This window comes from Pyrus communis, chromosome 15 (genome assembly GCF_963583255.1).
Source record: "Pyrus communis chromosome 15, drPyrComm1.1, whole genome shotgun sequence".
In the NCBI taxonomy this organism is placed as follows: Eukaryota; Viridiplantae; Streptophyta; class Magnoliopsida; order Rosales; family Rosaceae; genus Pyrus; species Pyrus communis.
Genome location: NC_084817.1, coordinates 19,379,089 through 19,406,217, shown reverse-complemented (window position 1 = coordinate 19,406,217; position 27,129 = coordinate 19,379,089). Strand labels below are relative to the sequence as shown.

General features: G+C 37.2%; 4 protein-coding genes across 8 annotated transcripts; all 4 read left to right on the top strand.

Annotated features, from left to right (window-relative positions):
• Positions 1-1,603: 1,603 nt before the first annotated feature.
• Positions 1,604-3,164, top strand: LOC137716886 (uncharacterized). Its single transcript, XM_068456244.1, has 5 exons — positions 1,604-1,951; positions 2,045-2,110; positions 2,254-2,315; positions 2,533-2,641; positions 3,040-3,164. The coding sequence occupies exons 1-5, from the start codon at positions 1,773-1,775 to the stop codon at positions 3,134-3,136; spliced, it is 513 nt and encodes a 170-aa protein (XP_068312345.1). The 5' UTR covers positions 1,604-1,772; the 3' UTR covers positions 3,137-3,164.
• Positions 3,165-6,973: 3,809 nt separating this feature from the next.
• Positions 6,974-9,952, top strand: LOC137716761 (spindle pole body component 110-like). The gene is made up of 6 exons (XM_068456142.1): positions 6,974-7,293; positions 7,387-7,659; positions 8,853-9,010; positions 9,187-9,292; positions 9,455-9,580; positions 9,673-9,952. Exons 1-6 carry the CDS (start codon positions 7,102-7,104, stop codon positions 9,808-9,810), a joined length of 993 nt encoding a protein of 330 aa, XP_068312243.1. The 5' UTR covers positions 6,974-7,101; the 3' UTR covers positions 9,811-9,952.
• A 1,895-nt stretch (positions 9,953-11,847) lies between these two features.
• Positions 11,848-16,157, top strand: LOC137717665 (28 kDa ribonucleoprotein, chloroplastic-like). 3 transcript variants are annotated; one of them, XR_011065819.1, is made up of 5 exons: positions 11,848-12,311; positions 12,452-12,550; positions 14,405-14,692; positions 14,851-15,047; positions 15,823-16,157. XR_011065819.1 is itself a non-coding variant. In XM_068457102.1 (5 exons), the coding sequence occupies exons 1-4, from the start codon at positions 11,931-11,933 to the stop codon at positions 14,995-14,997; spliced, it is 915 nt and encodes a 304-aa protein (XP_068313203.1). In that variant the 5' UTR covers positions 11,848-11,930; the 3' UTR covers positions 14,998-15,012; positions 15,823-16,157. The 3 variants fall into 3 exon arrangements, 1 of the variants encoding a protein (XP_068313203.1); XR_011065818.1 differs by having other exon boundaries at positions 14,851-15,051; XM_068457102.1 differs by having other exon boundaries at positions 14,851-15,012.
• Positions 16,158-24,353: 8,196 nt separating this feature from the next.
• Positions 24,354-26,232, top strand: LOC137717664 (uncharacterized). Of its 3 annotated transcripts, none has more exons than XM_068457100.1 (6): positions 24,354-24,448; positions 24,672-24,885; positions 24,978-25,043; positions 25,173-25,255; positions 25,466-25,683; positions 25,925-26,232. In XM_068457100.1, exons 2-6 carry the CDS (start codon positions 24,707-24,709, stop codon positions 26,099-26,101), a joined length of 723 nt encoding a protein of 240 aa, XP_068313201.1. In that variant the 5' UTR covers positions 24,354-24,448; positions 24,672-24,706; the 3' UTR covers positions 26,102-26,232. The 3 variants fall into 3 exon arrangements, with proteins under 3 accessions (XP_068313201.1, XP_068313200.1, XP_068313202.1); XM_068457099.1 differs by lacking the exon at positions 24,354-24,448 and adding an exon at positions 24,510-24,565; XM_068457101.1 differs by lacking the exon at positions 24,354-24,448 and having other exon boundaries at positions 24,572-24,885; positions 25,484-25,683.
• Positions 26,233-27,129: the final 897 nt, after the last annotated feature.

Sequence of the window (27,129 nt, the reverse complement as noted above, 5' to 3'; positions counted from 1 at the left end):
AGGACATAGAAGATGATGATTGGTTTGCTTAAGTCCTGATAAACGTGTTCATTCTTATTGATGACACACATTTAGTTTGCTAATTTTGTTTCCAAATTAATCTCCTTAGTATTACCCTATTGCTTTTATTACATTCCTAAATGTGAGTTTACCTTTAATTCAACCTTAGAAAGGCTGGCTAGCTAAGACCTGCAGTTAGAGCATCTATAATGAGAGCTTTATCCTCCATGAAGCTACTACATTTGAGCCCTAATGAGAAATTTCATCACCAATGAGCCGGAAATTAGGGTTAGATTTACCACTTGTGTTAGCAATTTTTTTCCTTGGGTAACAAAAAATTAGACTACATATATCCCCAAAAGGCAGTGGATCCCACGAGAAAAGTAGCTAATCATGTGAGCCAAATTTTGTCACTCTCCCCTCACTTGTGAATATACTTATACTCTCATTTTTTTTTTTTAATTCTTATTTTACATATTTTTGTTCAGAAGGTGCTCCACCATTTTATTTCTATGTTAAAAACACACTACATATTAAATTGACATTGGAAGATCAGAGGCTTAATGAAAAACATAAACAAACAATATATCTAAATTGCAAGGACGTTATCTTGTTTGATTTCAAATAAACAAACCAACAAATATGATTGAGATAAAAGAACCTAATCTAACGGTTCATAAGTGATGAAATGTTCATAAATTTCTGAACATTTCATAAAATATATTCATTTAGTTTTAGAAATTTGACATTTGGTATATTTATATTTATGGCTAAATTTTTTATCATATATTTTTATTTTTAGTTTGTACCTATTTTTAATTTGCAATCCTTTTTTTTATTTGTACCAATTTTCTTTTTAGTTTTAATTTGTACCAATTTTGTTTTTAGTTTTAATTTGTACCCTATATTAATTTTTTTTGTGCCCATATTTTTTAAAGTTTTATTTGCATTTGTACCCATATTTTTTAATTTATTTGTGCCCATTTTTTATTTTGCTAAATGTACCTATGCTAATTATATGTATTTATTTTATGTTTTAAAAAATATCATTAGTTATTTTTTAAAATATGTTAATAATTATGTGGGTACATTATTTTCTTGCTATAATTTTGTGAAGAACAATATTACTCTAATATTTATTTTAAGTATTTATTATATTTTAAAAATATTATTTGAATTTGTTTAAATTTTATAATTTGTGGGACATTAAATGCATAAATGCATGAGTTAAATATCTTAAATGATGTTAAGGATCTCAATCAAAATATTTAAACAAACAAGATTTTGTCTAACAATTAGATTGATTAGGAACTGGAACCAAAATAACTCTATTGAAAGACCATTCCACTTCATTCAAATTGAACAGGACGAGCAATTTGATTTGATAATGTAAGAGGTTGTTTAATCACACGTCTCGAAAATTAACGAGGAAAGTTCCACCAATGTGAAACTAGAATAATACAGGCAAATTACAAAACGTGAAGCGAATGAGAGAAAGAGATCGGTGATGATCATTGACATTGATCGGTCTATATATAATATTAACTTTACATCTAATCCACCTAATAGCGTCTCCAAATTAAGCATTAAATCGAATATTTCTGAAAGCTAGAGTTCCAACAATTAATCCTGTAAGCCTAGAAAGCCACATTCTCTGGAAGTTCTTTTACAAGCACGCAGATTCTCATTCTACACACTTTTGTTAGCTTTCTAACCTTGTTTCTCAGTCTTCAACAGAAGCCCATCTCAACAAAAACTTGTATTTTTAGGCCATGGCCATATCGATCAGAAGCTCAATGAGTTCTCCTGGCAGTTCTAGACATTTGCAGGCTTCACTTTTAAGACCTAGTTGTCTGAGTAATAATCATCGGGACCGATGTCGTTTTCTCGGAAATCGGAGTTTCTTGCAGCCCCTTATCATGAAGGTCGAAAGTAGTAGCCAGAAAAAGATGTAAGTAAATTTTTTCCTAGCTGTATATCTTCAACTCCATGAGTTTACTAAACTTGATTGTCATGGATAAATAGTACGACCCTTTATTTTCAGGGCCGTGGTTGTTAGTAGTGTTGAACCAAGAACTCCTCTTCCTTCTGATCCTTCCGATACTGATTGGTACGTCGAATCGATGATCTTCTACTACTTAATCTCTTTGAAATTCTTGTCTAATTAATTTCTTCCCACATATGCTTTTCTTTTAATTTTTTATTTTGGATCAGATCAGTGCATGATTAATGTCAACATTACTACATATGCAGGAAACCATGGCTTGTGTGGATGCTTTTCTCAGTAGCTATACCCTTTTGGAAAAAAATCAAAGGTAAGGAATGAGGACATATTTAATGTAATTATCATCATCACCGTCACTTTTTTTCTCCGATGTGGGAGGAGAGATTCAAAGTAAAGATATTTTTTTCGAATATAGAAAAATATCACTAGACGAATTAGTTAATTAATTTTATGATCAAATATTAGTGTGATGTAACATTCTCTGTGTTTATATAAATATATATAACAGCCCCCAATATTATGTACAGAGCTGGATACAGTGGAAGGTGTGGTAGAAATGTTGGCTGGGGAAGTGAAGAAGGTGGCTGGGATTGTTGAAATTGCGGCAAGGGAAGCAGGCCAGGATGCTAGGCGAGGGTAAGTAATAAAATAGCTCTGTTGAACAATTTTTAAAACAAGGCGCCTTCCTGCTTCCTGCTTCCTGCCCTTTTCCCCATCACACATCACACATCACACATCACACATCACACATCACACATCGCCACTTGTTTAGTAGCTTCAATAATAAGCAATTAAATGGAAATTCTATTGCCAGCCCTAAATTCTTTGATATCTTTTTTGTTCTTACTTTTTAAAAATTTAAATAAAGAGAACCGACCAGGATTTTACTTTCTAAGCTCATGGCGAAGAATGTCATGGTAAGGTGGAACTATGACGTCTGTCCATGACTTCCGAGAAGGAGTAAAACTACCAACTTTTATAAGAAATGACAGATGCGTTGAGACTATACGTGATTTGTTTACAAAACTTTATAGGTTGAGGAAGTCGAAGACGAGGTGGATTCTATCATTGCGCAAGTCGAGGAAGATAATGATACCGAGGATCAGACGGCTGTTAAAAAAGAGACAATAAAAAGCTGATGCAGCAGATGGAAGTAGCAACTCATGTATTTGATTTGTTTCAACTTTTAGTTATGTAATTTAAATCCTCGTGTACAATGAGGAGTTGGGGTTTAAGATTTATTATTGTATACAAATCTATTTAATATTAGATGCATGTTCCACTAGTTCGATTTCTGCAGAATTATAATTTTACTGTGTCACAATTGGGAACCCTAGATGCATATGCCTAACAAAAATTCTTCTCATTCAATCTTATCAATGCCTTGCTGTCTTTGTCTTGTTGTCAATAAAAGAGGTCATGAGTTTTGTAGATGGAGCTTGGATGGTTTGATCAGTTGTGTGGGTGGCTTTTCATGAGGTGTGACACATTGGACTTTAAGATCTGGACTATGTCCAATATATGTTAGCCAGATATTATATAATTATAACACAAACAAAGGAGTGGCAAACCTGATTTCCGTGGTAATTATGGTAGTCGACCAAGGAAGATGAAGGGCAAGACCACCAAAGTCTTCTACAATACAACTACTTTATAGGAAGTATTATATATGTTGTATTTTAAAAGGCATATAGGGACCGATGTTTTTATATAGGCTAAAAGCTACAGTAAACCTAAACATACTTTCTTGGCCTTCAAGTTAGATATCATAATCATATATTCATAGTCAATTAAGGACTTCCTCAATCCTATTTTCCAATATAAGACACCTTATATAGGATTGATATCTTTAAGTGATAAAATCACAATCAATATTATTCTCTAATTATATTGGATAAATCCAACAATATCCCCCCTCAATCTAACTAAGCTGTGGTGGAGGAGCAATTAATTTGGAATTGAGAAACTTGAATTTAGGCTTTGGTAAGCTCTTTGCGAAGATGTCCGCAAGCTGATTCTTGGAGGCAACATAAGCTGTATCAATGGCTTTGCTAGTGACTAATTCTCATTTATAATGGTAATTGATCTCAATATTCTTCGTCGTAGCATAGAAAATAGGATTAGCAACAAGGGGCAGGGCACTTAAATTGTCACAAAACAACAGAGGTGGTGTCCGAAGGTAGAAATGAAGATCTCGAAGTAGATAACAGAGCCAAGAGATTTCAGCGGCGGTGTAAGGAAGCGATATGCACTTTCAGTAGATGAGCGGCAACAATGGTTTGCATCTTTGCACACCTTGAAATAAGATTGTTGCCAAAGAAAATGCAAAATCCAAAAGTAGAGCGTTGATCAATTGGGCAACTGGCCCAATCAGCATCCGAGAAGCTACGATGTTGGTTAAAGTTGTAATAAGAAGTAGCCCATGATCCGGTGTTTTCTTTGGTTTCGTTTGGTATGCAGACGGGACGGGACCGAACGGAATGGGACGGGACGGGATGGGACAGGACATGACGGAACGGAACAGAGCGGGAGCAAAGATGCCCTCGGATGGAAACAAGGAGGAAGAAGAAGAAGACAGAGAGGTTATAATTTTGTGTTCCACGGATGTGGAATGAGTCGTTCCAGGGGGGTGAGGTGGAACGAAAATTCATCCAAAACTCGTCCCGTGGAACAGCTCGTTCCACCCGTTTTAGGCGCACCAAATGTGGGACGGAACGCCTTGTCCCACTCTGTTCCATCCCGTCCCACGTACCAAACGGTACCTTTAGGTACCTAAGAATTAGTTTGACAATGGTGAGATGAGTTATGCTGCATAGACATAGATACGTGGACACGTGACACGGTGACATGGCAAATATCAAAAAACATGAACACGGACATGTCCCGAACATAGTGATTAAAATACAATAAATATTACATAAATTAAAAGCAATACTTCAAATTCATTATATAACAAAATGCTTGATCTAAATGCTAGATGTTGGCACATAGGATGTAAAAGGAAGTGGCTAATGAACTGAATAGGGAAGCAACAGATTAGAGAGAGGAATGAAGTTAGGTTGAGGTCGATGACTCTTTTAGGTTTTAGTTTCAATATTTTCAAAATTGCCTCAAAATGTTTTCTAAATTTTCAAATAGGCTCATGCCATGTCTTGATCGTGTCCAAGTCGTTGAGCATGTCCAAAGCGTGTCCGGGGGTGTCTGAGACATGTCAAAGTGTTGGTGTACGACACTTCGGATTTTAGAAGTGTTCGTGCAACCTAGGAGATGAGACACCCTAGGATTTTGAAGATGATGTCATACTTGATTAACGGAGAATGAGATATCCTGTCTTGTCCATGCGAGATATTAAAGTGCTCCTACTAAAGATTGATAGTTTGTGGGGTCTTAGAGAAGTTCACCATCATAAGGATCAAGCTTAGTAGTAGATGAGGGAGAAGCACAAGGCTTTGCATCAAGCATGCTAGCCTTGGACAAAGCGAGTTTGGATCCCATATGGATTCAAATTGTGAGGATTTTAGAGATCCTCATATCTTAGTCATTCATTTTGTATCATGTGGTCAGAAATCATTTGATTTATTTTATTTAAAATTAAACACAAATAGCACATGACAAAAACTGACTGCACGATGTACAATATGTGGAGATTCTTAGGATTCCTACAAAGTTGATCCGTAGAAAATCCTTTTCCGTACAATACAACATGAACATACTTGATTGGGCTGATTTTTCTTGTTTTCTTTTTTCTTTTTGCTATTTGTATTTGGACTTTTTTTAGTTGTTTAATAAAAAGCTTTCTCATGAGACGATCCAATCTGAATCGTGGCCACCACAACAAAAATCCTTGATTATATTAACATCCCATAAATTGTTGAATAAATTCTAAATACTTAATACACTCTACATTTACTTTTTCAATTAAAAATTATCTTAATACATCTCACATATTTCCCACTCTACATTTACTTTTTCAATTAAAAATTATCTTAATACATCCCACATATTTCCCCATAATACCCTCACACCCCACAGTTTTAATATACACCTTACATTTTCTACATGCACCTCATATTTTCTATACATCCCACATTTCTCAAATCTTATAAAGTTTTTAATTTGGACAAAAAATGCTCACTGGAATTTTGACAAAAGATGTTGTCTGAGATTTAAAGCATATGTGGGTTGTTTTCAATGCCACAATTAAAACCCGTGTCGTCTGTTTTTAATATTTGATGGTAATTTTAGGTGTTTAATTCTTTGTGTAATCTCTGTGATCCTTAAAAGATGAATACGAATATAGAAGCTTGAATAACGCATCAAAAGTAAGATTAAATAATTATCGATGTCGTCAAAATCACTAAAATAATAAAAATATGAAGTCTTACCTCATGTGAAACTTCCGAAACATCAATTTCGTGTTTCATTCATTAAAAATAATTTTTCTTAATCAACATGTTTGTAGTTTCATTGATTAGAGTTTTGTTCAACAATGGAAGGTCGGAAGAGTTTTGATAGTTGAAGAAGATAAATAATACGTTAAAAGTGATTTGGGATGTATATAGAATTTTTTAAAATTTTTTTAACCTAATAAGGTGAAAATTGTCATTGCATATTAAAGTAAATAATTTATTTAATATTAAATTTTTATATGTGATGCATTTAACATTTTGTAGGGTGCTAATATAAAAAGTTACTTTTATTTGTGATTCATTTTCCGTTTCGTTTGCCACGTGGATCCAGGGTGGCCCGTCTTTATAAACTAGCTCTAACGGCTAGCACCCCTTCATTTTTGAAATCTTCCAGACCGAAATTCAAAAAGTACAGAGACAGCAAGAAAGAGCGAAGAAATCCCCAAATAAACCCATCCTCTCCATTTCAGACCCCAAAATCCCCGAATCCCAAATCTCCACGCCCCGCGAATTCGAAATTCACCATTTTTAGGGTTTCAATTCGCACCCAGAGTGAATACCAGTACTCTTCCTCTCACCCTTCGATGAAACCTTAGCGGAAGAAAAATCAGAATTTTTGTTGCTGCGATTTCTAGGGTATTGGCGAGTCTAGGGTTTTCCAAGATCGATAAGAACTAACGAGAAAGAATGAATCTTCCGCAAGAAATCGACGACTATATCAAAGAATCGATCGACCACTCCTTGGGCCTCCCTGTGTCGACGCACATCCTCGAATTGAAGTTTCGATGCTCCGAAGAAGCGAAACGGCGGCTTCAGAATCAGTACTCGCTTCTTCTCTCGAAATTGAAGGAGAAAGAGCAAGTCCTGGAGCGCGCTAAGGTTCGTGACTTTACATATTCATATAATTGTGTATATATACACACACACACACATATTTTGGATTTTTGGGTTTTTGATTGTTTTGTGAAACAGGCCGAAGCGAGTATGAATGCACAAGCTTTGAGGAAGTTCGTTGAGGAGAATCAGAGATTGGCTTCGGAGTGTGCTCATCTGGTGACTCAATGCAACAAGTGGGAGAGGGAGTGCTCGCTCTACGATCATGACCGAGAGGCTTTGATGGATTTTGGGAACGAGGCTGATCAGCGTGCCAAGGAGGCCGAGATTCGTGTTCAGGGGTTGGAGGACGAAGTCAGAGAGTTGAGGGATGAATTGGGGTTATACAAGTACAAAATGGAGATGCGTTCGGTATTTTCTTCAACCATTTCTTCTTTTTTTTGGCACTGTGAATAGGTTTTGATCAATTGAAAGAAATGAACTTGGACAATGGGTTGGAATTTTACTATGGTGGGTTTGTGAGACTTGCAAGTTCATGTGATTATACTTTATACTGTGAATTGCTTCATCTTTTTTTTTCAATTGTGTAATGTTTTCGGTTTCCAGAATGTTATTGCAGTTTCATGAAATTTCATTTGTGCTTGGTGAAATGGCATGTAGGCTTTTACAAAATTCATTTTTGATTTAGATGCTGTTGATAAGCTGTAATTCCTGGTTTCAGTATTCCCCAATTTTTCTAGTTTTGTGCAAACATCACATAGATGTGCACAGAATCACAGAAAAAAACTTGGAATAAAACTTGTGCCCTTTTTTGAGGTTTATCTTTTCCGGTTTCTTTGAAGGACTTCGAAGAATAAGTATAAGTATGCAATTTGGTTCTGATGTTGATGGCAAAGATTAGCAAGGAAGGAAAATTAATGTAAACCTCTCAGAAATCAGAAACTTCAATTGAAGCATTAAGTCCAACCAAAATAAAATGAATTATGCAAATAGGAATGAGTGTACAACACTTAGTAATTTGTTTTCGACATTGTAGCATGTTTCTCAATCATGACTTTGGAGTTCTGCCGTTGTATTGTTGCTCTTACAGTATAGAAGAATGCGTATTTTTGTTCCAATATTTTGCTATTTCATACTAGATGAAGCTCACCTTAAGAGTGTGGAAATATAAAAATTTTGATAAGGAAAAAAAAAATATTGAAAAGAGAAGTTAAAGAGAAATGTGAGAGGTTGAAATAGAGAGATAGAGAAAATGTGGGTTTCTTTTTCAAATTAGAGATGCTATGATGACATGTGGGTGAGGTTTGAAAAAACACAGCAAAATTTGGTTTGTGTGAAATTACATTACTAACCATGATTTTGTCCGAAATAGAGAGAACAAATTGTCTTTTCACCTTCTTTTGGTTGACAAAGAGGGTTTTGTTAATAGGTAATTTAGATAAATGTTGTAGTCATTTGTGAAATTCTTGGATTTAGTTTCTTTTTCTCGTCCCCCCATCTTGTTTCTTCTCTTTTATTTTGATTGTGATTGACAAATAGGTTGTAAAATCCAAGTTTATTTGTATACGATTTTATGAAGGCTGATAAAAGTTTTTATGTTGAAGGTTGATTCATCTGCTGAAGACACTGCAATTGAAGACAAACTACTGGATTCTGTTTTGGCAACATTGATCAGTAAAGATGAAGCTGCGTCTGCACGTGCGTTTCTGGAGGCCAACAAAGGCAATGAGTCATGTGCAAGATTGCTAAAAATGTGGAACTGGTGAGTTTGTTCACAATTATGAATGGTCCTTTTCTCAGATGATTTAGTGAGTGCTAACATTGTAGTTTATGAATTAGAATCTACTTATGCAAAGTCTACTTTGAGAGTGGCTGCCCATATCTGAACTTGTTTCTGAATTGAGCCATCACTTAACTTTTGTCTTGATAATGTGGTAGCTTGAAGCCGTCGTCTCAAAAAGTTCTATCACTAGTTGCTGAGGTAAAGACACTTGAGAAGGATAAGGAACATCTTAGGATCAATCTTCGTACGGCTGAAGAGGAGGTAAGGAGTGCAGACTATTTTCAACCTCCGCTTATTTTCCTTATCTGTCTTCTCGCTTGGTTTTCCCTGGAATACTCTATATTGTATAACGATATCCCATACTTGTGATGTATATACGTAAATATATTGTAGAATGATATCCCATATATATAACGTACACAGGTCAAATTGCTTTTTGAAGAAAACAAAGTCCTGGATGTGGAGAACAAAAGATTACTGAGGCTGTACCAGAAGGAAAGAAACCATTCTGCTTCTGGTGGAAAACATACGGACAGTGCATCAGCGAAGGTGAGACAAGGGCAAATAACAGCCTTGACTCGTTTGTTCTATGTGTTGCTCTGCTCTAACATAGTAACATACGTATTGTCTCTCCGTTGCAGTCAAATAAGCGCAAATCAAGCTCTAAGACAAGCAGCCCGATTCAAGGGAAGATTGATTTCAGTGAGCAAGAAGCAGCAAGACAGCCCCTATCACCCTTGCGCTGTAACTCCCCTAACTCTAGAACCTCTAAGAGGTAGTAGAAATTTTTTCAACGAGTCCCATTTGTACCTTGTGTATTCAGGATGCATGACTAACAAGTTTGATTGTAAGAATCGTTTGCTTAGTCTTTTAGTAAATGGTTGGGCGCTTTTCTTTTCAAAGACAAGTGCTCGTCTTTACAGCTTCGGTAACTTCTAGGGATGCAGCAGTTACTTGCAGTTGTGAAATTGTTTGCGTTTTATGATGAATTTCACTGATCATGTTCTCGTATATTACTGTTGCCTAGTGGTATGAATGAACAAGGAGATAAATCTTCCAGCATATTGCTCGGCGTCGAGATAAATCTTCCACATCTTGCTCATATACTATACAGAAACTACACCTCTGCACTTCCACTGTAGACCATGTTAAGTGCTACTAGACCACTAGAGAGATCCACGACGTCACCACGCTCAATAATCAGCAATCTAAATCCTTCGAAAATTGTGACGTGTACACTCGTCAGAGAGATCCATGGCATGGGTACACCGTCATGTGGCACCATAGTGGTGATGAACCCGTTCCATGTAAGTTCTTCTCATAAAGGAGGTTGGAATACTTAAATCAAGTGCTAAGTACTCATTTAGACCAACCCCACAATGCATAATGTCAACTCATAATCCTCATTAAAAGCAAGTAAACCGTACACATAAAACCCAATTGGCTTGGTTTGACCCATTGCTTTTTCTACTTGAAGAAGAGTTGAAATGTGTTGGACACTGAAAATATTATTAGAGCGTAATACTAAATAGATGTATTGCAACTAATTAGGGGTCTAAGATGAATGAATCTGAAATGCAAAGTTAGGCTAGATCTTGCATACTAGCATCATTTCTTGGATTTAAATCATGAGTTGATGATGACATGCAGACATGAGTTTAGTCAAGTTAGCTATAACAGTGTGATTCGGCCTCTACACCTAAATTTGAATCTCCTATTCATGTATTTTAGTATAATTATTCTATTTTTAACAAATCATTTTCTACTTCACTTTCAGTTTAAATTTTATTTTTTGTCAAACAACTTCATAAACGAAGAGGAAAAACAAAGGCAACAACAAACAGACGGGAACAGTAAAATAAATAAATGACCCGAACCCACAGAGCCACAGCACAAAGATGGCCAATGATCCAGCCTCTTTCGGTTTCCATAAAATCCAGAGGAGCTATAGCCAAGGTGGGTGTACTTGTTCATGGACTGCAAGTAAACCAAGCTGGATGCAGTTGCAGTTGTACACTTGCTCAACATCCCGCCGCACTTGCACAAATGGACATGCGCAGCGAGTAACACTTGAAGCTTGGGGCAATCCAATCCTCCACGTCAAGCAAGTGAAGTTGAGTTCCAAAAGATTGCAGTCACTTAGATTGAGTTTTGTTAGAGAATGCAAACCCGATAGAGAAGGCAACCAAAATGACGCTGGATTCGGACTTATTTTTTAGTCTTAGCAACAATTTGAAAAAAAAGAATTTTTCCATTTATTATTATAGGACAATCAAACAATCTCATAAATTTTTAAAAATGATCGTTAAATAATAATTTATTCTGACTATAAGCACAAACTTCTGTAAATTGACCCCTAAGCGTTTTGAGGAGGAATTACTCCTTGTTCTCGAGTAGCAAAGTCTTGTGTGAGTAATTGCTTAATTGCCTATGGAATCGCTTAATTGCTTATTCAATCATAAAGTTAATCCTTTATGTTATTTTTTAAGAAGATTACAATTAGTTAAGTAGTTAAGAACATTTACTTCAAGGTTTCGAGTTCACTTGTCCACTCTTATATGGTGCATATAAAATTAAAGCATCATAAAATATCATAGAATATTGATCAGTCTTGAAGGATAGTGTCTGGTTCGGTTAACTCTTTCGATCTCTGACTTTTAATTTTTCTTATTTTACATTTCACACTCTTTTTAATTTTTGACTGTCAAATCGAATGAATTAAAGAAAATTAATAGATTTCGAGCTTCTAAATTACCTCTAGCCAACTTTGTAATTAATCACCTCTGCTGCCAGTCTCCCACTTGAGACCGCATGACTTTGCTTATCCAAAACCCCAACACACACTCCCTACCCCTACTTCCAACTTCCCCCTTCACAGACACAACAAAGCTCGACAGCAATGGCCTTACTTCGTCATCTCTCTTTCCCCACTGAACAACTCCTCCCTCTCACACCTCTCCTCTCTCTCCAAAATCCACACCACCTCTCCAAGCACGCTTCGACCACTCTCTCGCTCTCCACCTCTCTTTCCTCCCCCTTTATCTCTCTCCTCCAAACCCACTCTCGCTCCTCCTCCCTCAGGGCCAAAAAGCTCGGAAATTTCGTTCTCCAATTCTCCGCCGCCGCCCAAGACCAAGCTCTCGACGAAACCCCAGTTCTCGAGGCCGAGCCCGAAGAGTTCTCCGACACAAGATTGCTTGCCCAGAATGTTCCTTGGCATTGTACCCCGGAAGACGTCCGTACTCTGTTCGAGAAGTACGGCACCGTCGTGGACGTTGAGGTTTTTCATTTTTCTTTGCTTTGAAGAGGGATTTTTTTTTTTTTTTTTTTTTTTTTTTTTTTTTTTGGGTATTAATAATTTGCCATTTTATTTCATGGGTTTTGATTTTTTTTGTCTGTTTTTTCCTTTGGTGGTGTAAGCTTGCCATGTATGACAAGACCAGGAACAGGGGTTTGGCATTTGTAACAATGGGTTCGCCGGAGGAGGCTCGAATAGCTCTGGATAATCTTGAATCATCTGTAAGTGTGTCGGGTTCAGTTATCTTCTGTGAATGCTTGTGTTGTTGTGAGTTTAGTTTTATACTCGGTTTGGTCAGTGAGAAGACTACTAGTTACTAAATTTGTGAATTTTATAACTTTTCACTAGATAAGACTTTATGTAGTGTTCTACTTATCTACTTGACTACTGTTTTGTGTTTGTTTCGTTCGAATTGAAAATTCATTGCCGTTTTAAAATATAAGAAGAGAATTTTGGTTCTTGGTTTTATGTATATGTGTGTGCATTTGCCCTGTGTCTGTACTTTGGAACTTAATTGATTGGCAAAATTCACTACTATGATAGTATCCCTTCGACTTTAAGTTTAACTTCTGTCCCATATTAGGCACTGAATCTGGGAATGTGAGACGTTGAATTATTCATATGATTAGGGATGGCACATGAGTACTTATATAAGAGCCTAGTTTGTTATCATATTCCTGGAGGGGAGGTCCATTGTTTCGTCTCTTCATTTGTAGATGATAAAAGTCATTCAGTCAGTCATTAAGAGAGCATAAGTGGCAATTTCTTAGAGGCTTTTGACACCTCTAGAAACAAGTTAACTCCATCATCGTCGTCATCAATTCGTGCCAAAACATCTATATGCCTTCATTCTTTCTCATGGCGCCATTATTTAGCGCCATACCCTCTCACACGCTCACTTTCTATTTACCTTTTTCCACCTCTGACATTGGTTTGTGACCTTCTTAGTCTTGTTGGACATACCTTCAACTTTGCTCAACAAGCAGAGCTAATTTAGCATCAAGGAACGAGGAATTGAGCTGGAACTATGATATCCTGAACTTCTACTATGCTCATTTTATCTTTTTATCGTTGTGAAGGCTTTGAAAGTACCCTGTCAAATGATAATGAAACTTGTTTGGTGCCCTAGAAACTGTTTGGGGCTGGAAGTGAAAGTATATTTTTGGTTGGGGAAAATTGATGCAAATTTCTTATTTTGTTATAGTAATAGCCACATAAGGCATATATATTGCAGAGTGATAAAATCTCCGGAACCTGCACGTACTTAACCACCATAATCTTTATAAAATCATGTAATGAATATAACCTTGACAAGCTTGTTGGTTGTCAGTTGCATCCTTCTTAAACATAGGTACACATACTCAATTGGGTTGCTTTACCCTTTGTTTGTCCCACTTGGAGAATAGCTGAAATCCATAGGCGCATCCTCGATCCAAGTTATCAATTTAAAGCATAGTTTCCTCATCCGCTGGGTTTGTTCCTCTTCTTCTAAGGAGACCTTTTGGTGCGAGGAGAGTGACAAAGAGTGGCAAATTGTCAAAAGAGGAGAAAGCAAAAGAAATTTAAGAAAGGGGCAGGAGTGGTTTTTATGAAGTTTTAGGGCAATGACAAGAGATATGTGCTTGAATGGAATGATAGCGGTGGTGGAGATTAGAAGATGTTTTAGGGAAAGGGAGAGGGAAGAAGGCAGTGCTGTTGTGCTGCCACTGTTTTCTCAATATTGGAGAACTAGATCATTTTATGCCCTTGAATAAGTGATCAATATGCCACTGAGTGACTGCTCACTTTATTAATCTTTGGAAAAGACATTATGATAAGAACCAAACACACGAATTATAGTTTAAGGGGTTAAGTGTCTCCTTTTGAAGTCTAAGAATCAATGAAACACTTGGGTTAACTAGTAAAATATTACAAGATACATTGGCTTTTCTGCTTTTGCAAACGTGTTAGATAAAGAAATCAAAAGTTCTTCAAATTAGTTTTATCTTCCACTATATTTTGCGCAACTAAATGTATGATACTTATGCGGCTTCCTTCCCATATTGGGATTTTCTCTTATTTGGAATGCCCTATAGGAAATGGAGGGTCGTGTCATAAAGATGGCTTATGCCAGGCCAAAAAAGACGAAGATTCCTCCCCCTTCTTCGCAACCCAAGCCAATAACTTTCAATTTGTATGTGGAAAATTTGCCATATGAAGCAAGATCTAAAGATCTCAAGGAGCTCTTCAAGTCAGAGGATTATAATGTTGTTACCGCAGAAATTGTATTCCAAAATAACCCGAGAAGGTCTGCAGGATATGGATTTGTGGGCTTCAAAACCAAGGCTGAGGCCGAGGCAGCGCTTTCTGCTTCCCACGGGAAGGTAATTTTCTGTTTGATGATTGTTCCGATTCAATTGAAATTATGTGTTCAAATCATGTCTAGGGCATGAAAAGTTAAAATTCTCAACCGCATTCTATACAGACATTTAATAAACTATATTAAAATGAAGATTTCCTCTTGGAAACTATTTTCCTGCAGCTGCTTATGGGAAGACGAATTCGTGTGGCACGTGGTAAACAATTTATTAAAGTACCAAAAACAGAAAGTTCTAAGCTGGGTGATAAATCTACGGAATTGAATTCTAGTGTCGAGGAAGTGAACACAATTGTCAATGATACAAACTGAAATTTGGCTGGCACGGTGAGGTTTCTGCAGTATCTTCACATCGTATTTGTGTAGGTATGTCCTCTCTTAAAATCATGTTCTGCTTGTTTGAGACTAATGTAACTAGTTTTGTGGTATGCCCTTTTGATTTTTGTTTAGCTTTGTAATAAGCACATTGTTAGTCAGATAATTAGTTCTTTCGGTGACTTGGAGCATTAGTTGGTTCACTAGAATATGCATCGTAATATGGTACCAAAATTTCTGCATTAACTTCTGCATTGTTTAAACTACTTCGAATTAGATATGTACTGTGAATTGCTAATGTCTTCATCCAGAAGTTTAATTATATAAATTGAATGTAATGTCCGTGATTTTTTACCCATTGACCCAAAGTTGAATGGAGGTCGTCGCATTTAGCCTCTCTCAATGCCATTAATTTATTTGATCGACATGTCCCTGTTTGCACTTTGCATAGAAACTTGGCATCTCTCTTTGGATTCCAAACTATTAAACATACCAACCGGAAAGCTGTGAGATGTTCTGGACATCAGGATATTGATTCAGGAAAAGTGTAGTTAAAAAGTACGGGTTGCCTTGATCTTCTAGAATAATTTGGTTGCTAGAGAGTGGTAGACAAATTTACTGTACAAGGCTGAATGAGTTTTTGAATTTCGTTGATTTACCTAGAGTGTGGGACCAAATGTTTGGCAGCTAACTTGCAATATTATTGATCAGGCATGATATAAGCAAACACATGTTAGCTTGTTCAAGCATTCTAGTTAAACAATTATCCGTGCTTTGGGTACCATCATAGTAATAATCTCTCTCCTTCCCTTTCGTTTGCAGGAACATTTGTGTATGCTCACTCGGACTTTCCCTGCATACTTGGTGAGATTCTCGCCCATCGTTTGGGAGGGAAGGGGGAGGAACATTCAGTGGATTCCGTCACTTTGGTACTCGTACAAGTTGCTGCAAGGCGCTAGGCTGGTTATGTACGTAGGCTACAAGTTTGGATGAATTGAGCTACTTACTAGAAAATATTTCAGTCTCTTTATCTGTATCTTGTCACCTAACTCTAAGACTTTAGGTTCATTTTTGAGATCTAATTTCTTATATATGTGACATTTAATCTTCCTTGTAAAGAAAAAAAATGGAATCCTAATCAAGTTTCCATTGTTTTTCGTTTTTCGTATTCACGGCATAAGCGACTACAAACTTGAAACATCTGCCAACATTTGAAGAAGTATCACTAGACTTGGTCAAGTTTCTATATTTTTTAGGACGTAGATTACCATGCAGATGACCTCCCAAAAACCCTCTGATAGGATTTTTATCACCTGCGCAAAAGGGTTAAAAACATCTAAAATACTTGCAAGAGAAACAAGGTTATTGTAGTATAATTGGCTCAAGCAATGTAGTTCTTCACAATGATTAATTTAAAGAGATCAAAGTGAAATCAATTCTCAACTAATTAATTAAAAAAAAGTTTTAGAAAGAGGTGATTTAATGACTTAAATTAAGAAAAACGAATTTAATTAAAAAGATTACTTAAAATCCACAACTTTAAAGAAAGATAAAGGAAACAATTTTTAGAATTCAAAGTGAGAAAATACTAGGGTTCCGCCGTCACCCTAACAATCCTATGTAGCTCTTCTAAATTACTTATGAATCATACATGCCTATTTGGAAGGTTAGGTTTTCCTAGAGTATATCCTACTTGAAACCTCCAACATAGAACATATATCTAACATGCAAGACTCATTAAGTTTTATGAAAACCCTTTGAAAAACCATATAATCCTTAAAACGTGTCGTTCATCCTAAGAGGTTATACATATTAACCACAAGAAACCTTAGTCAATTTTAGGGACAGCCCTCCGCCAAAATTGCATCAAATTACTTTTCTAAATATCCTAATGGTCGCGAATCACTAAGACAAATAGATAGTTTAAAGCATAGTGATTAACGATCCAAAACTTGCATGCATAAATTCATAAGCAACTTAAAAAGAGACTACATATTTTTGCTAAAGATCATGGCTTCATCCTAGCCAAAGAAAATTAGTTACGCATTTTCATACTAAAAATCATAGTCTTTATTGAAATAGAAAAAGAATGAAAACACCTTGAAAATATAAGTCTTGAAACCTCTAAGCTTTGCCCCAAATGATCTCTCCAAAAATTGCATGCGTTCTTTCTTCTCTGGAAACCCTAGGTCTGCCAAAAGGCTTATATATCCTACCCTCATTAAAACCCTCCTAATAAATGGTCTTAGAATAAGACTAGGGAACTAAAAAAATTAAAATATAATCCTTAATTGATTCGGTAAATTCGCCCAAAATCTTGCACAGCCACGTTTTGGACTCATATCAGCTCCAAAACTTGCCCAAAATAGCTGGATTTAAAGTTTCGACTATTCTGAACACTTCTCCAGAAGGTCACGAACCCATCTGAAGTCATCTTGGGCTCCAAAAACACAGTTTAAGCCCAGAAACGTCACTTTCCAGCAACGCACACTGCTCCTTCATTTAATCTCTAGAAAATAACCGCTTGGTAGAAAGTGGTGAGATTTTGACAGAACAAGCTAAGGAACACACGAACGTCCTTCAATTTGAATCACTCCAAAATTCATCCGTTTGGTCACGTTTTGCTCCAGAGGAAGTCGAATGTCCTATGTTGAAAATATAAAGCAAAGTATCAAAATTCTACCAGAATAATTATCAAATTATACTAAGAATATGATGAAATATATAATATAATATTGACTCATCACCCTCTAACCTATAAAAAGAAATTTTGTAACCTTTGCCTACATTATTAGAGTGCGAGTACTATGTCTTCAATTGAAAGAAAAACACAACCAAAAAAGAGATTGAATGCTTTTTTACGTTGAGATTTTAGTTAAGGATTAGGTATGCATTATGGCATTGGAGATTTTTCAGGATTTGTTTTGGAACTTGTCCACTTTTAGTCTATTTCGTGCCATATACAAATTTTATACTCGGAATCGTTCCAATTCTTATTCAGCACTTAACGATCCTCCCTACAAAAAATTATTAAAATCAAAGATCGTTTAATCATCGAATGAAAGAAACAAATTGAAGGTGTAGGTACCAAGTAACATTTTCATGATGAATCGTTATGGGATGTTAATAGTATTCTTTACGAATGAACTAGCTAGTTTCATAGTACGATTCTAGACGAAGAAAAAAAACGTCATTGCATTATTACAAGTGCAACAATTCTCAAGAACTCTGAAGTAAATCTGAAGTATGTGCTCTAAAAGTTTGAGAAAAACTAGAAAACTCTCTTTCGTTGAGTATAAGCTTTAAAAGTAAAACTATGGATTCGTGTAATCACCAAATTTCAAGGACATTATCTTGTCTGATTTCAAATAAACAAACCAACGGATACGATTGTGATAAAAGAATATAATCCAACGATTCATAAGTAATGAAATGTTCATAAATTTCTGAACATTTCATAAATTTATTGCGTAATCAAACAACTGCATAGAAATATATATAGCCTCGTATAGAGCCCAAAAGTAAATAGCCTCCCATTAAAAGATATTATTTTATAAAACTTCAAAGATTTATCAGAATTCTAAAATAGGCTATATCAACCACTTTTTTAATCTCATATAGCGCCCTCCTGAGAATGCTGTTGTAGTACAATTGCCTGCTAGTATGTCAAGTTTTTATAACGGGGTTTTTGTCAAGCAACTTAACGACATATAAACTGTTAATTTAATTTAATTCCATTTTGACGTCCTGTTTGGAAATGATATATGAACTTATCATTTCTAACAATTTTGTCACACGTTTTTTATTCATTACACATGAATTGTATCATCATTTGATATGCTGATCACAATTCCTTTCTCTCGTGGATATACAATTCCATCCTCTCCTTTTGTAAAAGATGCATTCCTTATCTTGCTTTTTTTATATATTTTTTTTTGGTAAAGGTACGTTCCATTTATGGATGCAAATTTCCGCCTCATTCTTCTTGAACGAAAATGCACCTACAAAACAATTAACACCTTAGGTCAAGGCCAAGAGCCTTATGTGCCCATGATGAATGGAAGGGGGGGCTTTGGCTAAAAAAACCTCCGATGCCAAAGTTAGAATTTGAGGGAAAAATGTTTAGAGAAATTTGGAGAATTTTGCAAGAGAGTTGGAATTAGGTTTTTTGAGAAATGAGGTGGTATTTATAGGTGTGTGGCCGGCCCCTTTTGGAGAGATGGGAATCGGCCACCTATGGTGGTTTTTGAGTGTAATTGCAAGATAATATGTCAAAATAATATTTTGCAATCAATTAGAAAATTAATTAATTAATTAGGAAATTAATCAATTAATATAGGTAATTTATTGTATTTTGAATGAATAATTGAAGGTTACCTTGTGGGGAGGATTTGATGAGGATAGATGAAATAGGCTTTGAATAAATACCTATTTTGATCACTTTTGACCTTGATTGTGCCATGATTGTCCGCTACTTGTGCATAGAATTTCCGATGTACCTCGAGGGTAATATTGTCCTTTTTCACCCCAAAAGTACACGTGTCGCCTCTATAATTTTTTTGATTATTTTTTACTCCACAAATGCCCCCGCACCTGCTAGGGTGCTCGTACGAAAGGGCAGCAGGTGTAAAGATCTCCAGCTTTGATGCAGATTCTCACTTGGACTTGGAATTAGATTCTTTTAGGAAAGGGAAATAAATTACCTCCAAAGCCTATTTAAGCCTACCTTAAGTAGGGGATTAAATCAACTTTGGAGGGCAATTATTTGTCCCTACAAGAAAGAGAGAAAACTAGAGGATATTTGTTCCCCCTCCCCTAGCACTCTTCTTTGCTTGCCTATGCAAAGAACCGTTTTTCGTTGATTTCTTGGTTTTCTCCGCACTGCACCGATGTAAGAAACACTTAATTCTCCTTATCTTCTTCTTGGGTGGTGTTGTCACGGGGCAGCCATCAGGGTGGTGTGGCACGTCGGCTGGCAGGGGCTTGGAGTCGACTTGGCATGGGCCAAGGATATGGTGTGGCATGGGGCATTGCTTATGCTTCTTGGCTTGACTGAAGCCAAAGACTTGCTCGGCATGGGGCGTGGCATGGGCAACGGTTTGCGCTGCTTACCAAATATGAGGAAACTACTTGAGTTTGATTTCTTAGCTGTCGTGGTAGTCAAGGATGAAGTTGCCAAGATCGAAGCTGCTGAAAATGAAGTGTCAGATGAGCAAACTATTGAGTGCAAAGTGTCTGCTTCCCCCTGACCATTTGTTTCCTAGTTGGTCTTCAAGCATTCGATCTTTTAAGTTATGTAGCCTTTTCGCACTGGAAAGCTTACCCAGATGGGTCTTGAGGAATTAGTTTACCCTCTCACACTAAAGAGCTTACCCATATGGGTGTTAGGGAATTGGTTTACCCTCTCGCACTGGAGAGCAATTAGTTTATCCTTTCATACCAGAGAGCCGACCCAAATGGGTGTTGGGGAATTGTTTTACCCTCTTGCACTGGAGAGCAATTAGTTTATCCTTTCACACTGAAGAGCTGACCCAAATGGGTGTTAGGGAACTGGTTTACCCTCTCACATTGGAGAGCAATTAGTTTATCCTCTCGCACTAGATAGCATGGAAGTCGTTGTCGTAAGTGTAGCTGAGGAAAGCTGGACTGCTGGACAACTGAAATAATCCTCAGCCTGTGAGGTTTTGTTTGGTGATCTACTTGAGACTTCAAACTGTTTGTGGAACCTGCGTAAAGGTGTAAGCGGGAAGTGCATCGAGCTTCTCCTGGACTTTCTTCAAGTATTGTGCAATCGTTAGATGTTTCATCATGTGTCATTTTAATGCTTGGTTGGTGGTCAGCTGAGAATCTGGATGGATTCCAAACTTCTTCACCACTAAGTTTTTATTTAACAAGGGTTGCTAATAAAGCTTTGTCTTCTGCTCCGTCATTGGATGCTTTGAAGTTTGAAGTGCCACGAGCTTGGTCGGCGCGATTAGGAGCCACATGGCAAGATCAGTAGAGCTAGGAGCCATGGTGCAAGATCGGCATAGTTAGGAGCCATGGTAATAGATTAAGGTTTGTCGAGAGTCATGGAGCAGGTAGGCATAGCTATGAACGCAAAACTGGGGCTGGCTTGGGCCAGGTTGTGCACAGCAGGATGACTTGGACCACTAGGTATGTGATGCTCGATTACTGGTGATGTGCTCTTCAGTATTGATCGTCTAGAGTGTTGAGAATAAGGCCTACCCCCGGTTCTTGGTAGTTGGGTTGGTGCATCCTTATGGTACTCGTCTGCCCCCAACGCACCACTAGGCTAAGCTGTTGCGTTTATCGGAACAAAAGTAATCTTTGTATTCGATAATCTATGTGGGATAGTCTCGTCTGATCGATCTTGTCAATGAAAGGTGTCCCGCTTATGTCGGTCATGTCTCGTCGAAACGCCTTTTCAGTAACTTCGTTGAGCTAGAAATCATGCAATCATTCGGTCATGAGCCTCTCAACCTCTTCCTAAATTTTTCTTTAATGGGGCAGCGGAGCTTCAGCCTGTCCTCAGTCGTGGCCTATTGGCCTAGGCTTCTATTCTATGTGCTCGGCTCGACTCGTCTATGTCATGGTTGCGGTGCATGTAGTACGTTCTTAACAGGTGAGTGAATTCCTTGCAGACTGCCGGTTGAACCTGAGCAGGATTGAGTGATTGCTTCTCTCTGTCCATCGTGCTGCTTACTCTAATGTGAAGTGGATGATTCTCCTTGCTGGCCTAGCCGCGAATGAACATTTCACCTGGAATGTTGCTTATGTTGATTATCTGAGTGTGGCCCCAACCGTGAATGTATGCTCGTCCGTGGGCCTAACAGAAAGTGCAAGCTTCTCTGCGCACTAAGACAAGAGTATACGTTATCTCGAGTGCCCAGGAGGGAGCGTAAACTACCAGTATGCTCGAATCGTGGTTGGTTGAAGGGCTGTTTGTCAAGACGCTGCTAGAGAGGTTCGTCGTCTACCTTTGTCCTACTTTGGGACACCTCGTCTGAGGCACGCTGCATCTTGGTATGCTGCAAAAGTTGATTCACCAAGGTCGTCTGCTGCGCGAGGGCACTTGTTAACTCTATGACTTGTCAAGACAAATGTTGTTCGCCATACAAGATGAAAGGGCTTGGATGGTAGGTTTCTCCATAGGTGGTAAAAGTGTAGTGCACTCCGAGTGTGAGATTTGAGTTGGGAAAAGTCAAATCTGCGGAGAAATTGGGTGAAAATGCCCCCGGTTCAATCGTCAGCCCAGAAATCTGAAGCCGGGATGGTTGAACCGATCTTAGACCGGTTTGGATTGTTTGGAAGGCCACGAAAGTAAGCTGTTCTGTATGCAGTGCACATGGGTACTGAACCTGGGCTCGGCTAGGGAACAGGCTGGGCTCATGTCGAGTCGCGGCTCGTCTTGGGCTTGCCATATGGGCTGAAGTAACGTAGCTTACGTCAGCCTTAGGCCCCGCGAGGTGTGGGCTGCTCCAATTACCACAGCTGCTTAGGCCCGTTGAATCTGGGCTGGCTGCCTTGTGGCACAAGCTTGGGCCTGTGAGGTATGGGCTACTATAATTGCCACAGCTACTTAGGTCCGTTGAATCTAGGTTAGCTGCCTTGTGGCACGAGCTTGGGCTCTCTGCTGCAAGGTGGCCTACTCACCGTGGGCAGTGGGTTCGTCGAGGGACGCTGTCATGGTTGCTACCACAATGGTGCCTCGTGGGGATGGTGCCATTCCACTCGTCGTCACATTAAGTCTTGTAGATCATCGTGGTCCAAATCCTTGAACTTAGGAAGTTTTGTTCGTCATGGTTTTCGAATTTCTTTTCATTGTACTTTTCTTTTACGTTTATTCAAAGAATTTTTATAAAAAATTCTAGGAATAAGAATGTACAAAAAAAATCTACGAATGAACAAAAAAATGGAAAACCTTAGATGCGAGAGTCTTCCTCGAGTGTGTGAATCAAACTCTCAATGAAAGCACCAATTTGTGGATGCAAATTTCCGCCTCTTTCTTCTTGGACGAAAATGCACCTGCAAAACAATTAACACCTTAGGTCAAAGGCAAGAGCCTCACGCGTCCACAATAAATGGGAAGGGGAGCTTTGGCCGAAGAACCTCTGGTGCCAAAGTTAGAATTTGAGGGGAAAATGTTTACAGAAATTTGGAGAATTTTGCAAGAGAGTTGTAATTAGGTTTTTGGGGAAATAAAGTGGTATTTATAGGGTGTGGCCGGCCCCCTTTAGAGAGATGGGAACAGGCCACCTAGGGTGGTTTTTGGGTGTAATTGCAATATATTATGTCAAAATAATATCTTGCAATCAATTAGGAAATTAATTAGAAAATTAATTAATTAAGAAATTAATCAATTAATTTAGGTAATTAATCCAATTTTGAATGAATAATTGAAAGTTACCTTGTGGGAATGATTTGATGGGAATGAGTGAAATAGGTTTTGAATAAATACCTATTTTGATCACTTTTGATCTTGATTGTGCCATGATTGTCTACTACTTGTGCGTAGAAGTTTTGGGGTGTCTCGAGGGTAATATTGTTCTTTTTCATTCAAAAGTATATGTATCGTCTTCATAATTTTTTTGATTATTTTTTACTCTACACAATTATTTAGAGTTTCCTTAAAAAAAAATACCTGTTGAGACTCTCTAATACATATACTAATTATATTTTTTATAATAAAATATAATAATTTTGTGTGTCAGAATAAAATTATTTTTACACGAAATGCTAATATGTTTTTGGTAAACGACCATGTGGCAAGTGCCGCTGGTGCAGGCAAAGAAGCTGTCCCACCCTCGTTGCCTTTGCCTTTAGGACTTGTCAAGTTGCAACTGTGAAAATTAATGAAGAAAATAAGAAGGATAGTAATTGCTCTCGCCAAATTTGTACCATACATTATTATGGCACCAATAGTCAAAGTCAAGTTTCGACAGCTTGAAAAGTTCGCATTGGTGGAACTTTCCTCGTTAATTTTCGAGACAGAGTGGTTAAACAACCCCTTACACTATCAAATCAAAATGCTCGTCCTGTTCAATTTGAATGAAGTGGAATGATTTTTCAATACCACTGCTTCTTGCATTGTTACAATAAATCTTAATAAAACATTTTTGGTACAATTTATTTTTAACTTTAAAGAGATTTTTACTTTAAAAAATCACTCATAATACTATTTATTTACACATTTATTTTAAGAAATTGTTATTAATGCCAACAGTGTTTCATTAAGATTCATTGTTGATGAAACAATGCAAGAAGTAGTGGTATTGAAAAACCACTCCACTTCATTCAAATTGTACAGGACGAGCGATTTGATTTGATAATGTAAGGGGTTGTTTAACCACACGTCTCGAAAATTAACGAGGGAAGTTCCACCAATATGAAACTAGAATAATACAGACAACTTACAAAGCGTGAAGCGAATGAGAAAAAGAAATCGGTGATGATCATTGACTTTGATCAGTCTATATAATATTGACTTTACATCAAATCCACCAAATAAATTATGCATTAAATCGAATATTTCTGAAAGCTAGAATTCCAACAATTTAATCCTGTAAGCTTAGAAAGCCACTTTATCTGGAAGTGCTTTTACAAGCAAGTAGATTCTCATTCTACACACTTTTGTTAGCTTTCTAACCTTGTTTCTCTGTCTTCAACAGAAGCCCATCTCAACAAAAACTTGTATTTTTAGGCCATGGCCATGTTGATCAGAAGCTCAATAAGTTCTCCTTGCAGTTCTAGACATTTGCAGGCATCAGTTTTAGGACCTAGTTGTCTGAGTACTAATCATCGGGACCGATGTCGTTTTCTCGGAAATCGGAGTTTCTTGCAGCCCCTTATCATGAAGGTCGAAAGTGGTAGCCAGAAAAAGATGTAAGTAAATTTTTCCTAGCTGTATATCTTCAACTCCATGAGTTTCCTAAATCTGATTGTCATGGATAAATAGTACGACCCTTTATTTTCAGGGCCGTGGTTGTCAATAGTGTTGAACCAGGAGCGCCTCTTCCTTCTGATCCTTCGGGTATTAATTGGTACGTCGAATCGATGATCTTCGACTACCTGATCTCTTTGAAATACTTGTCTAATTAATTTCTTCCTACATATGTTTGGTTTTGGATCAGATCAGTGCATGATTAATGTCAACATTACTACATATGCAGGAAACTATGGCTTGTGGGGACGCTTTTCTCAGTAGCTATACCCTTTTGGAAGAACAAATGGTGGCCATTGCAAAATATAAAAGGTACGGAATGAGGACATACTTAATGTAATTATCATCATCACCGTCCTCGATCATCACTTTTTTCTCCGATGTGGAAGGAGAGATTCGCAGTAAAGATTTTTTTTTTTTCGAGTAAAGGGAAATATTATTAGACCAATTAGTTAATTAATTTTATGATCAAATACTAGTGTGATGTAACATTCTCCGTGTTTATATAAACATATGTAACAGCCCCAATATTATGTACAGAGAGATTTTCAACGGCGCTGGATACAGTGGAAGATGTGGCAGAAACGGTAGAGAAGGTGGCTGGGCAAGTGGAGAAGGTGGCTGACGACATTGCCGATCATCTTCCGGAAGGGAGACTTCAAGAGGCAGCAAGGATTGTTGAAAGCGTGGCAAGAGAAGCAGGCAAGGATGCTGCGCTAGCAGATGATCTCATTGAGAAGGTAATATTTCTTTATACCTAATCCTCTTGTTTAATTTCTTGATTTCCACGTTAAAAACTGAACCAACATATATAATATATTCGTAGTTAGTGGGTGAGGGTCGCATGATTTCGTCAGCTCCGCGTTTAGTGGTTATCAGCGTCAGGCATATTATATAAGATTTTATTGCGATATGAACTTTTTTAAGAAATGATAGATGCGTTGAGACTGTACGTGATTTGATAATTACAAAACTTTGTAGGTTGAGGGAGTCGAAAAGGAGGTGGATTCTATCATTGAGCAAGCCAATAGGAAAATCGAAGAAGAAAATGATACCGAAGATCAGACGGCAAAAATTAAAGATGCGACTGAGATTAAAACAAAGATAGCAGAGATCAAGGAAAAGAATGCTGTTAAAAAAGAGACAATAAAAAGCTGATGCAGCAGATGGCTCAAAGTAGCAGCTCATGTATTTTATTTGATTTGTACTTTTAGTTATGTAATTTAAATCATCGTGTACAATGAGGAGCTAGGGTTCAAGATTTATTATTGTAAATTTATTTATTATTAGATGCAAGTTCCCCTAGTTATATTTCTGCAGAAATATAATTGTACCGTGTCACAATTGGTAACCCTAGAAACGTACGCTTAACGAAAATTCTTCTCATTCAATCTTATCATCAATGCCTTGCTGTCTTTGTCTTGTTGTCAATGAAGAGGTCTTGAGTTTTCTAGATGGAGCGCGGATGGTTTGATCAGTTGAGTGGGTGGCTTTTCATGCGGTGTGACACATTGGACTTTAAGATCAGTTGAGTGGGTGGCTTTTCATGCGGTGTGACACATTGGACTTTAAGATCTGGACTAAGTCCAATATGTGTTAGCCAGATTATATAATTAAAACACAAACCAAAGAGTGACAAACCTGATTCTCATTGTAATTATGGTAGTAGACCAAGGAAGATGAAGGGCAAGACAACACCAAAGTCTTCTACAAACACCTAGCCGGATACAACTACTTTAGGAGAAGTATTATGTTTTATTTTCAAGGGTTTGTACGGACCGATGTTTTTATATAAGCTAAAAGCTAGGGTTTCCATCCATAAAAAAAACATAAACTTACTTTCTCGGCCTCCAAGTTAAATATCATAATCATATTCAATTAAGAACTTCCTCAATCTTATTTTCCAATGTAAGACACCTTATATATAATTGATATTTTAAAGTTATAAAATCACAATCAATATTATTCTCTAATTATATTGGATAAATCCAACAATATCCCCCTCAATCTAAGCTGTGGTGGAGGAGAAATTAATTTGGAATTGAGAAACTTGAATCGAGCCTTTGGTAAGCTCTTTGCGAAGGTGTCCGTGAGCTGATTCTTGGAGGCAACATAAGTTGTATCAATGGCTTTGCTAGTGACTAATTCTCGTATATAATGGTAATTGATCTCGATATTCTTCATTG

What these genes read in the sequence shown, in the direction of transcription:
- LOC137716761 (XM_068456142.1), top strand. Translation starts at nt 7,102, where the DNA reads ATGAATCTTCCGCAAGAAATCGACGACTATATCAAAGAATCGATCGAC. An exon ending in AAGTCCTGGAGCGCGCTAAG is followed by an intron (nt 7,294 to 7,386) that starts GTTCGTGACTTT and finishes TTTGTGAAACAG; the next exon opens with GCCGAAGCGAGTATGAATGC. An exon ending in TTCGTACGGCTGAAGAGGAG is followed by an intron (nt 9,293 to 9,454) that starts GTAAGGAGTGCA and finishes TAACGTACACAG; the next exon opens with GTCAAATTGCTTTTTGAAGA.
- LOC137716886 (XM_068456244.1), top strand. Translation starts at nt 1,773, where the DNA reads ATGGCCATATCGATCAGAAGCTCAATGAGTTCTCCTGGCAGTTCTAGA. An exon ending in GATCCTTCCGATACTGATTG is followed by an intron (nt 2,111 to 2,253) that starts GTACGTCGAATC and finishes CTACATATGCAG; the next exon opens with GAAACCATGGCTTGTGTGGA. An exon ending in CTTTTGGAAAAAAATCAAAG is followed by an intron (nt 2,316 to 2,532) that starts GTAAGGAATGAG and finishes TATTATGTACAG; the next exon opens with AGCTGGATACAGTGGAAGGT.
- LOC137717665 (XM_068457102.1), top strand. Translation starts at nt 11,931, where the DNA reads ATGGCCTTACTTCGTCATCTCTCTTTCCCCACTGAACAACTCCTCCCT. An exon ending in TGGATAATCTTGAATCATCT is followed by an intron (nt 12,551 to 14,404) that starts GTAAGTGTGTCG and finishes AATGCCCTATAG; the next exon opens with GAAATGGAGGGTCGTGTCAT. An exon ending in TTTCTGCTTCCCACGGGAAG is followed by an intron (nt 14,693 to 14,850) that starts GTAATTTTCTGT and finishes ATTTTCCTGCAG; the next exon opens with CTGCTTATGGGAAGACGAAT.
- LOC137717664 (XM_068457100.1), top strand. Translation starts at nt 24,707, where the DNA reads ATGGCCATGTTGATCAGAAGCTCAATAAGTTCTCCTTGCAGTTCTAGA. An exon ending in AGTGGTAGCCAGAAAAAGAT is followed by an intron (nt 24,886 to 24,977) that starts GTAAGTAAATTT and finishes CTTTATTTTCAG; the next exon opens with GGCCGTGGTTGTCAATAGTG. An exon ending in GATCCTTCGGGTATTAATTG is followed by an intron (nt 25,044 to 25,172) that starts GTACGTCGAATC and finishes CTACATATGCAG; the next exon opens with GAAACTATGGCTTGTGGGGA.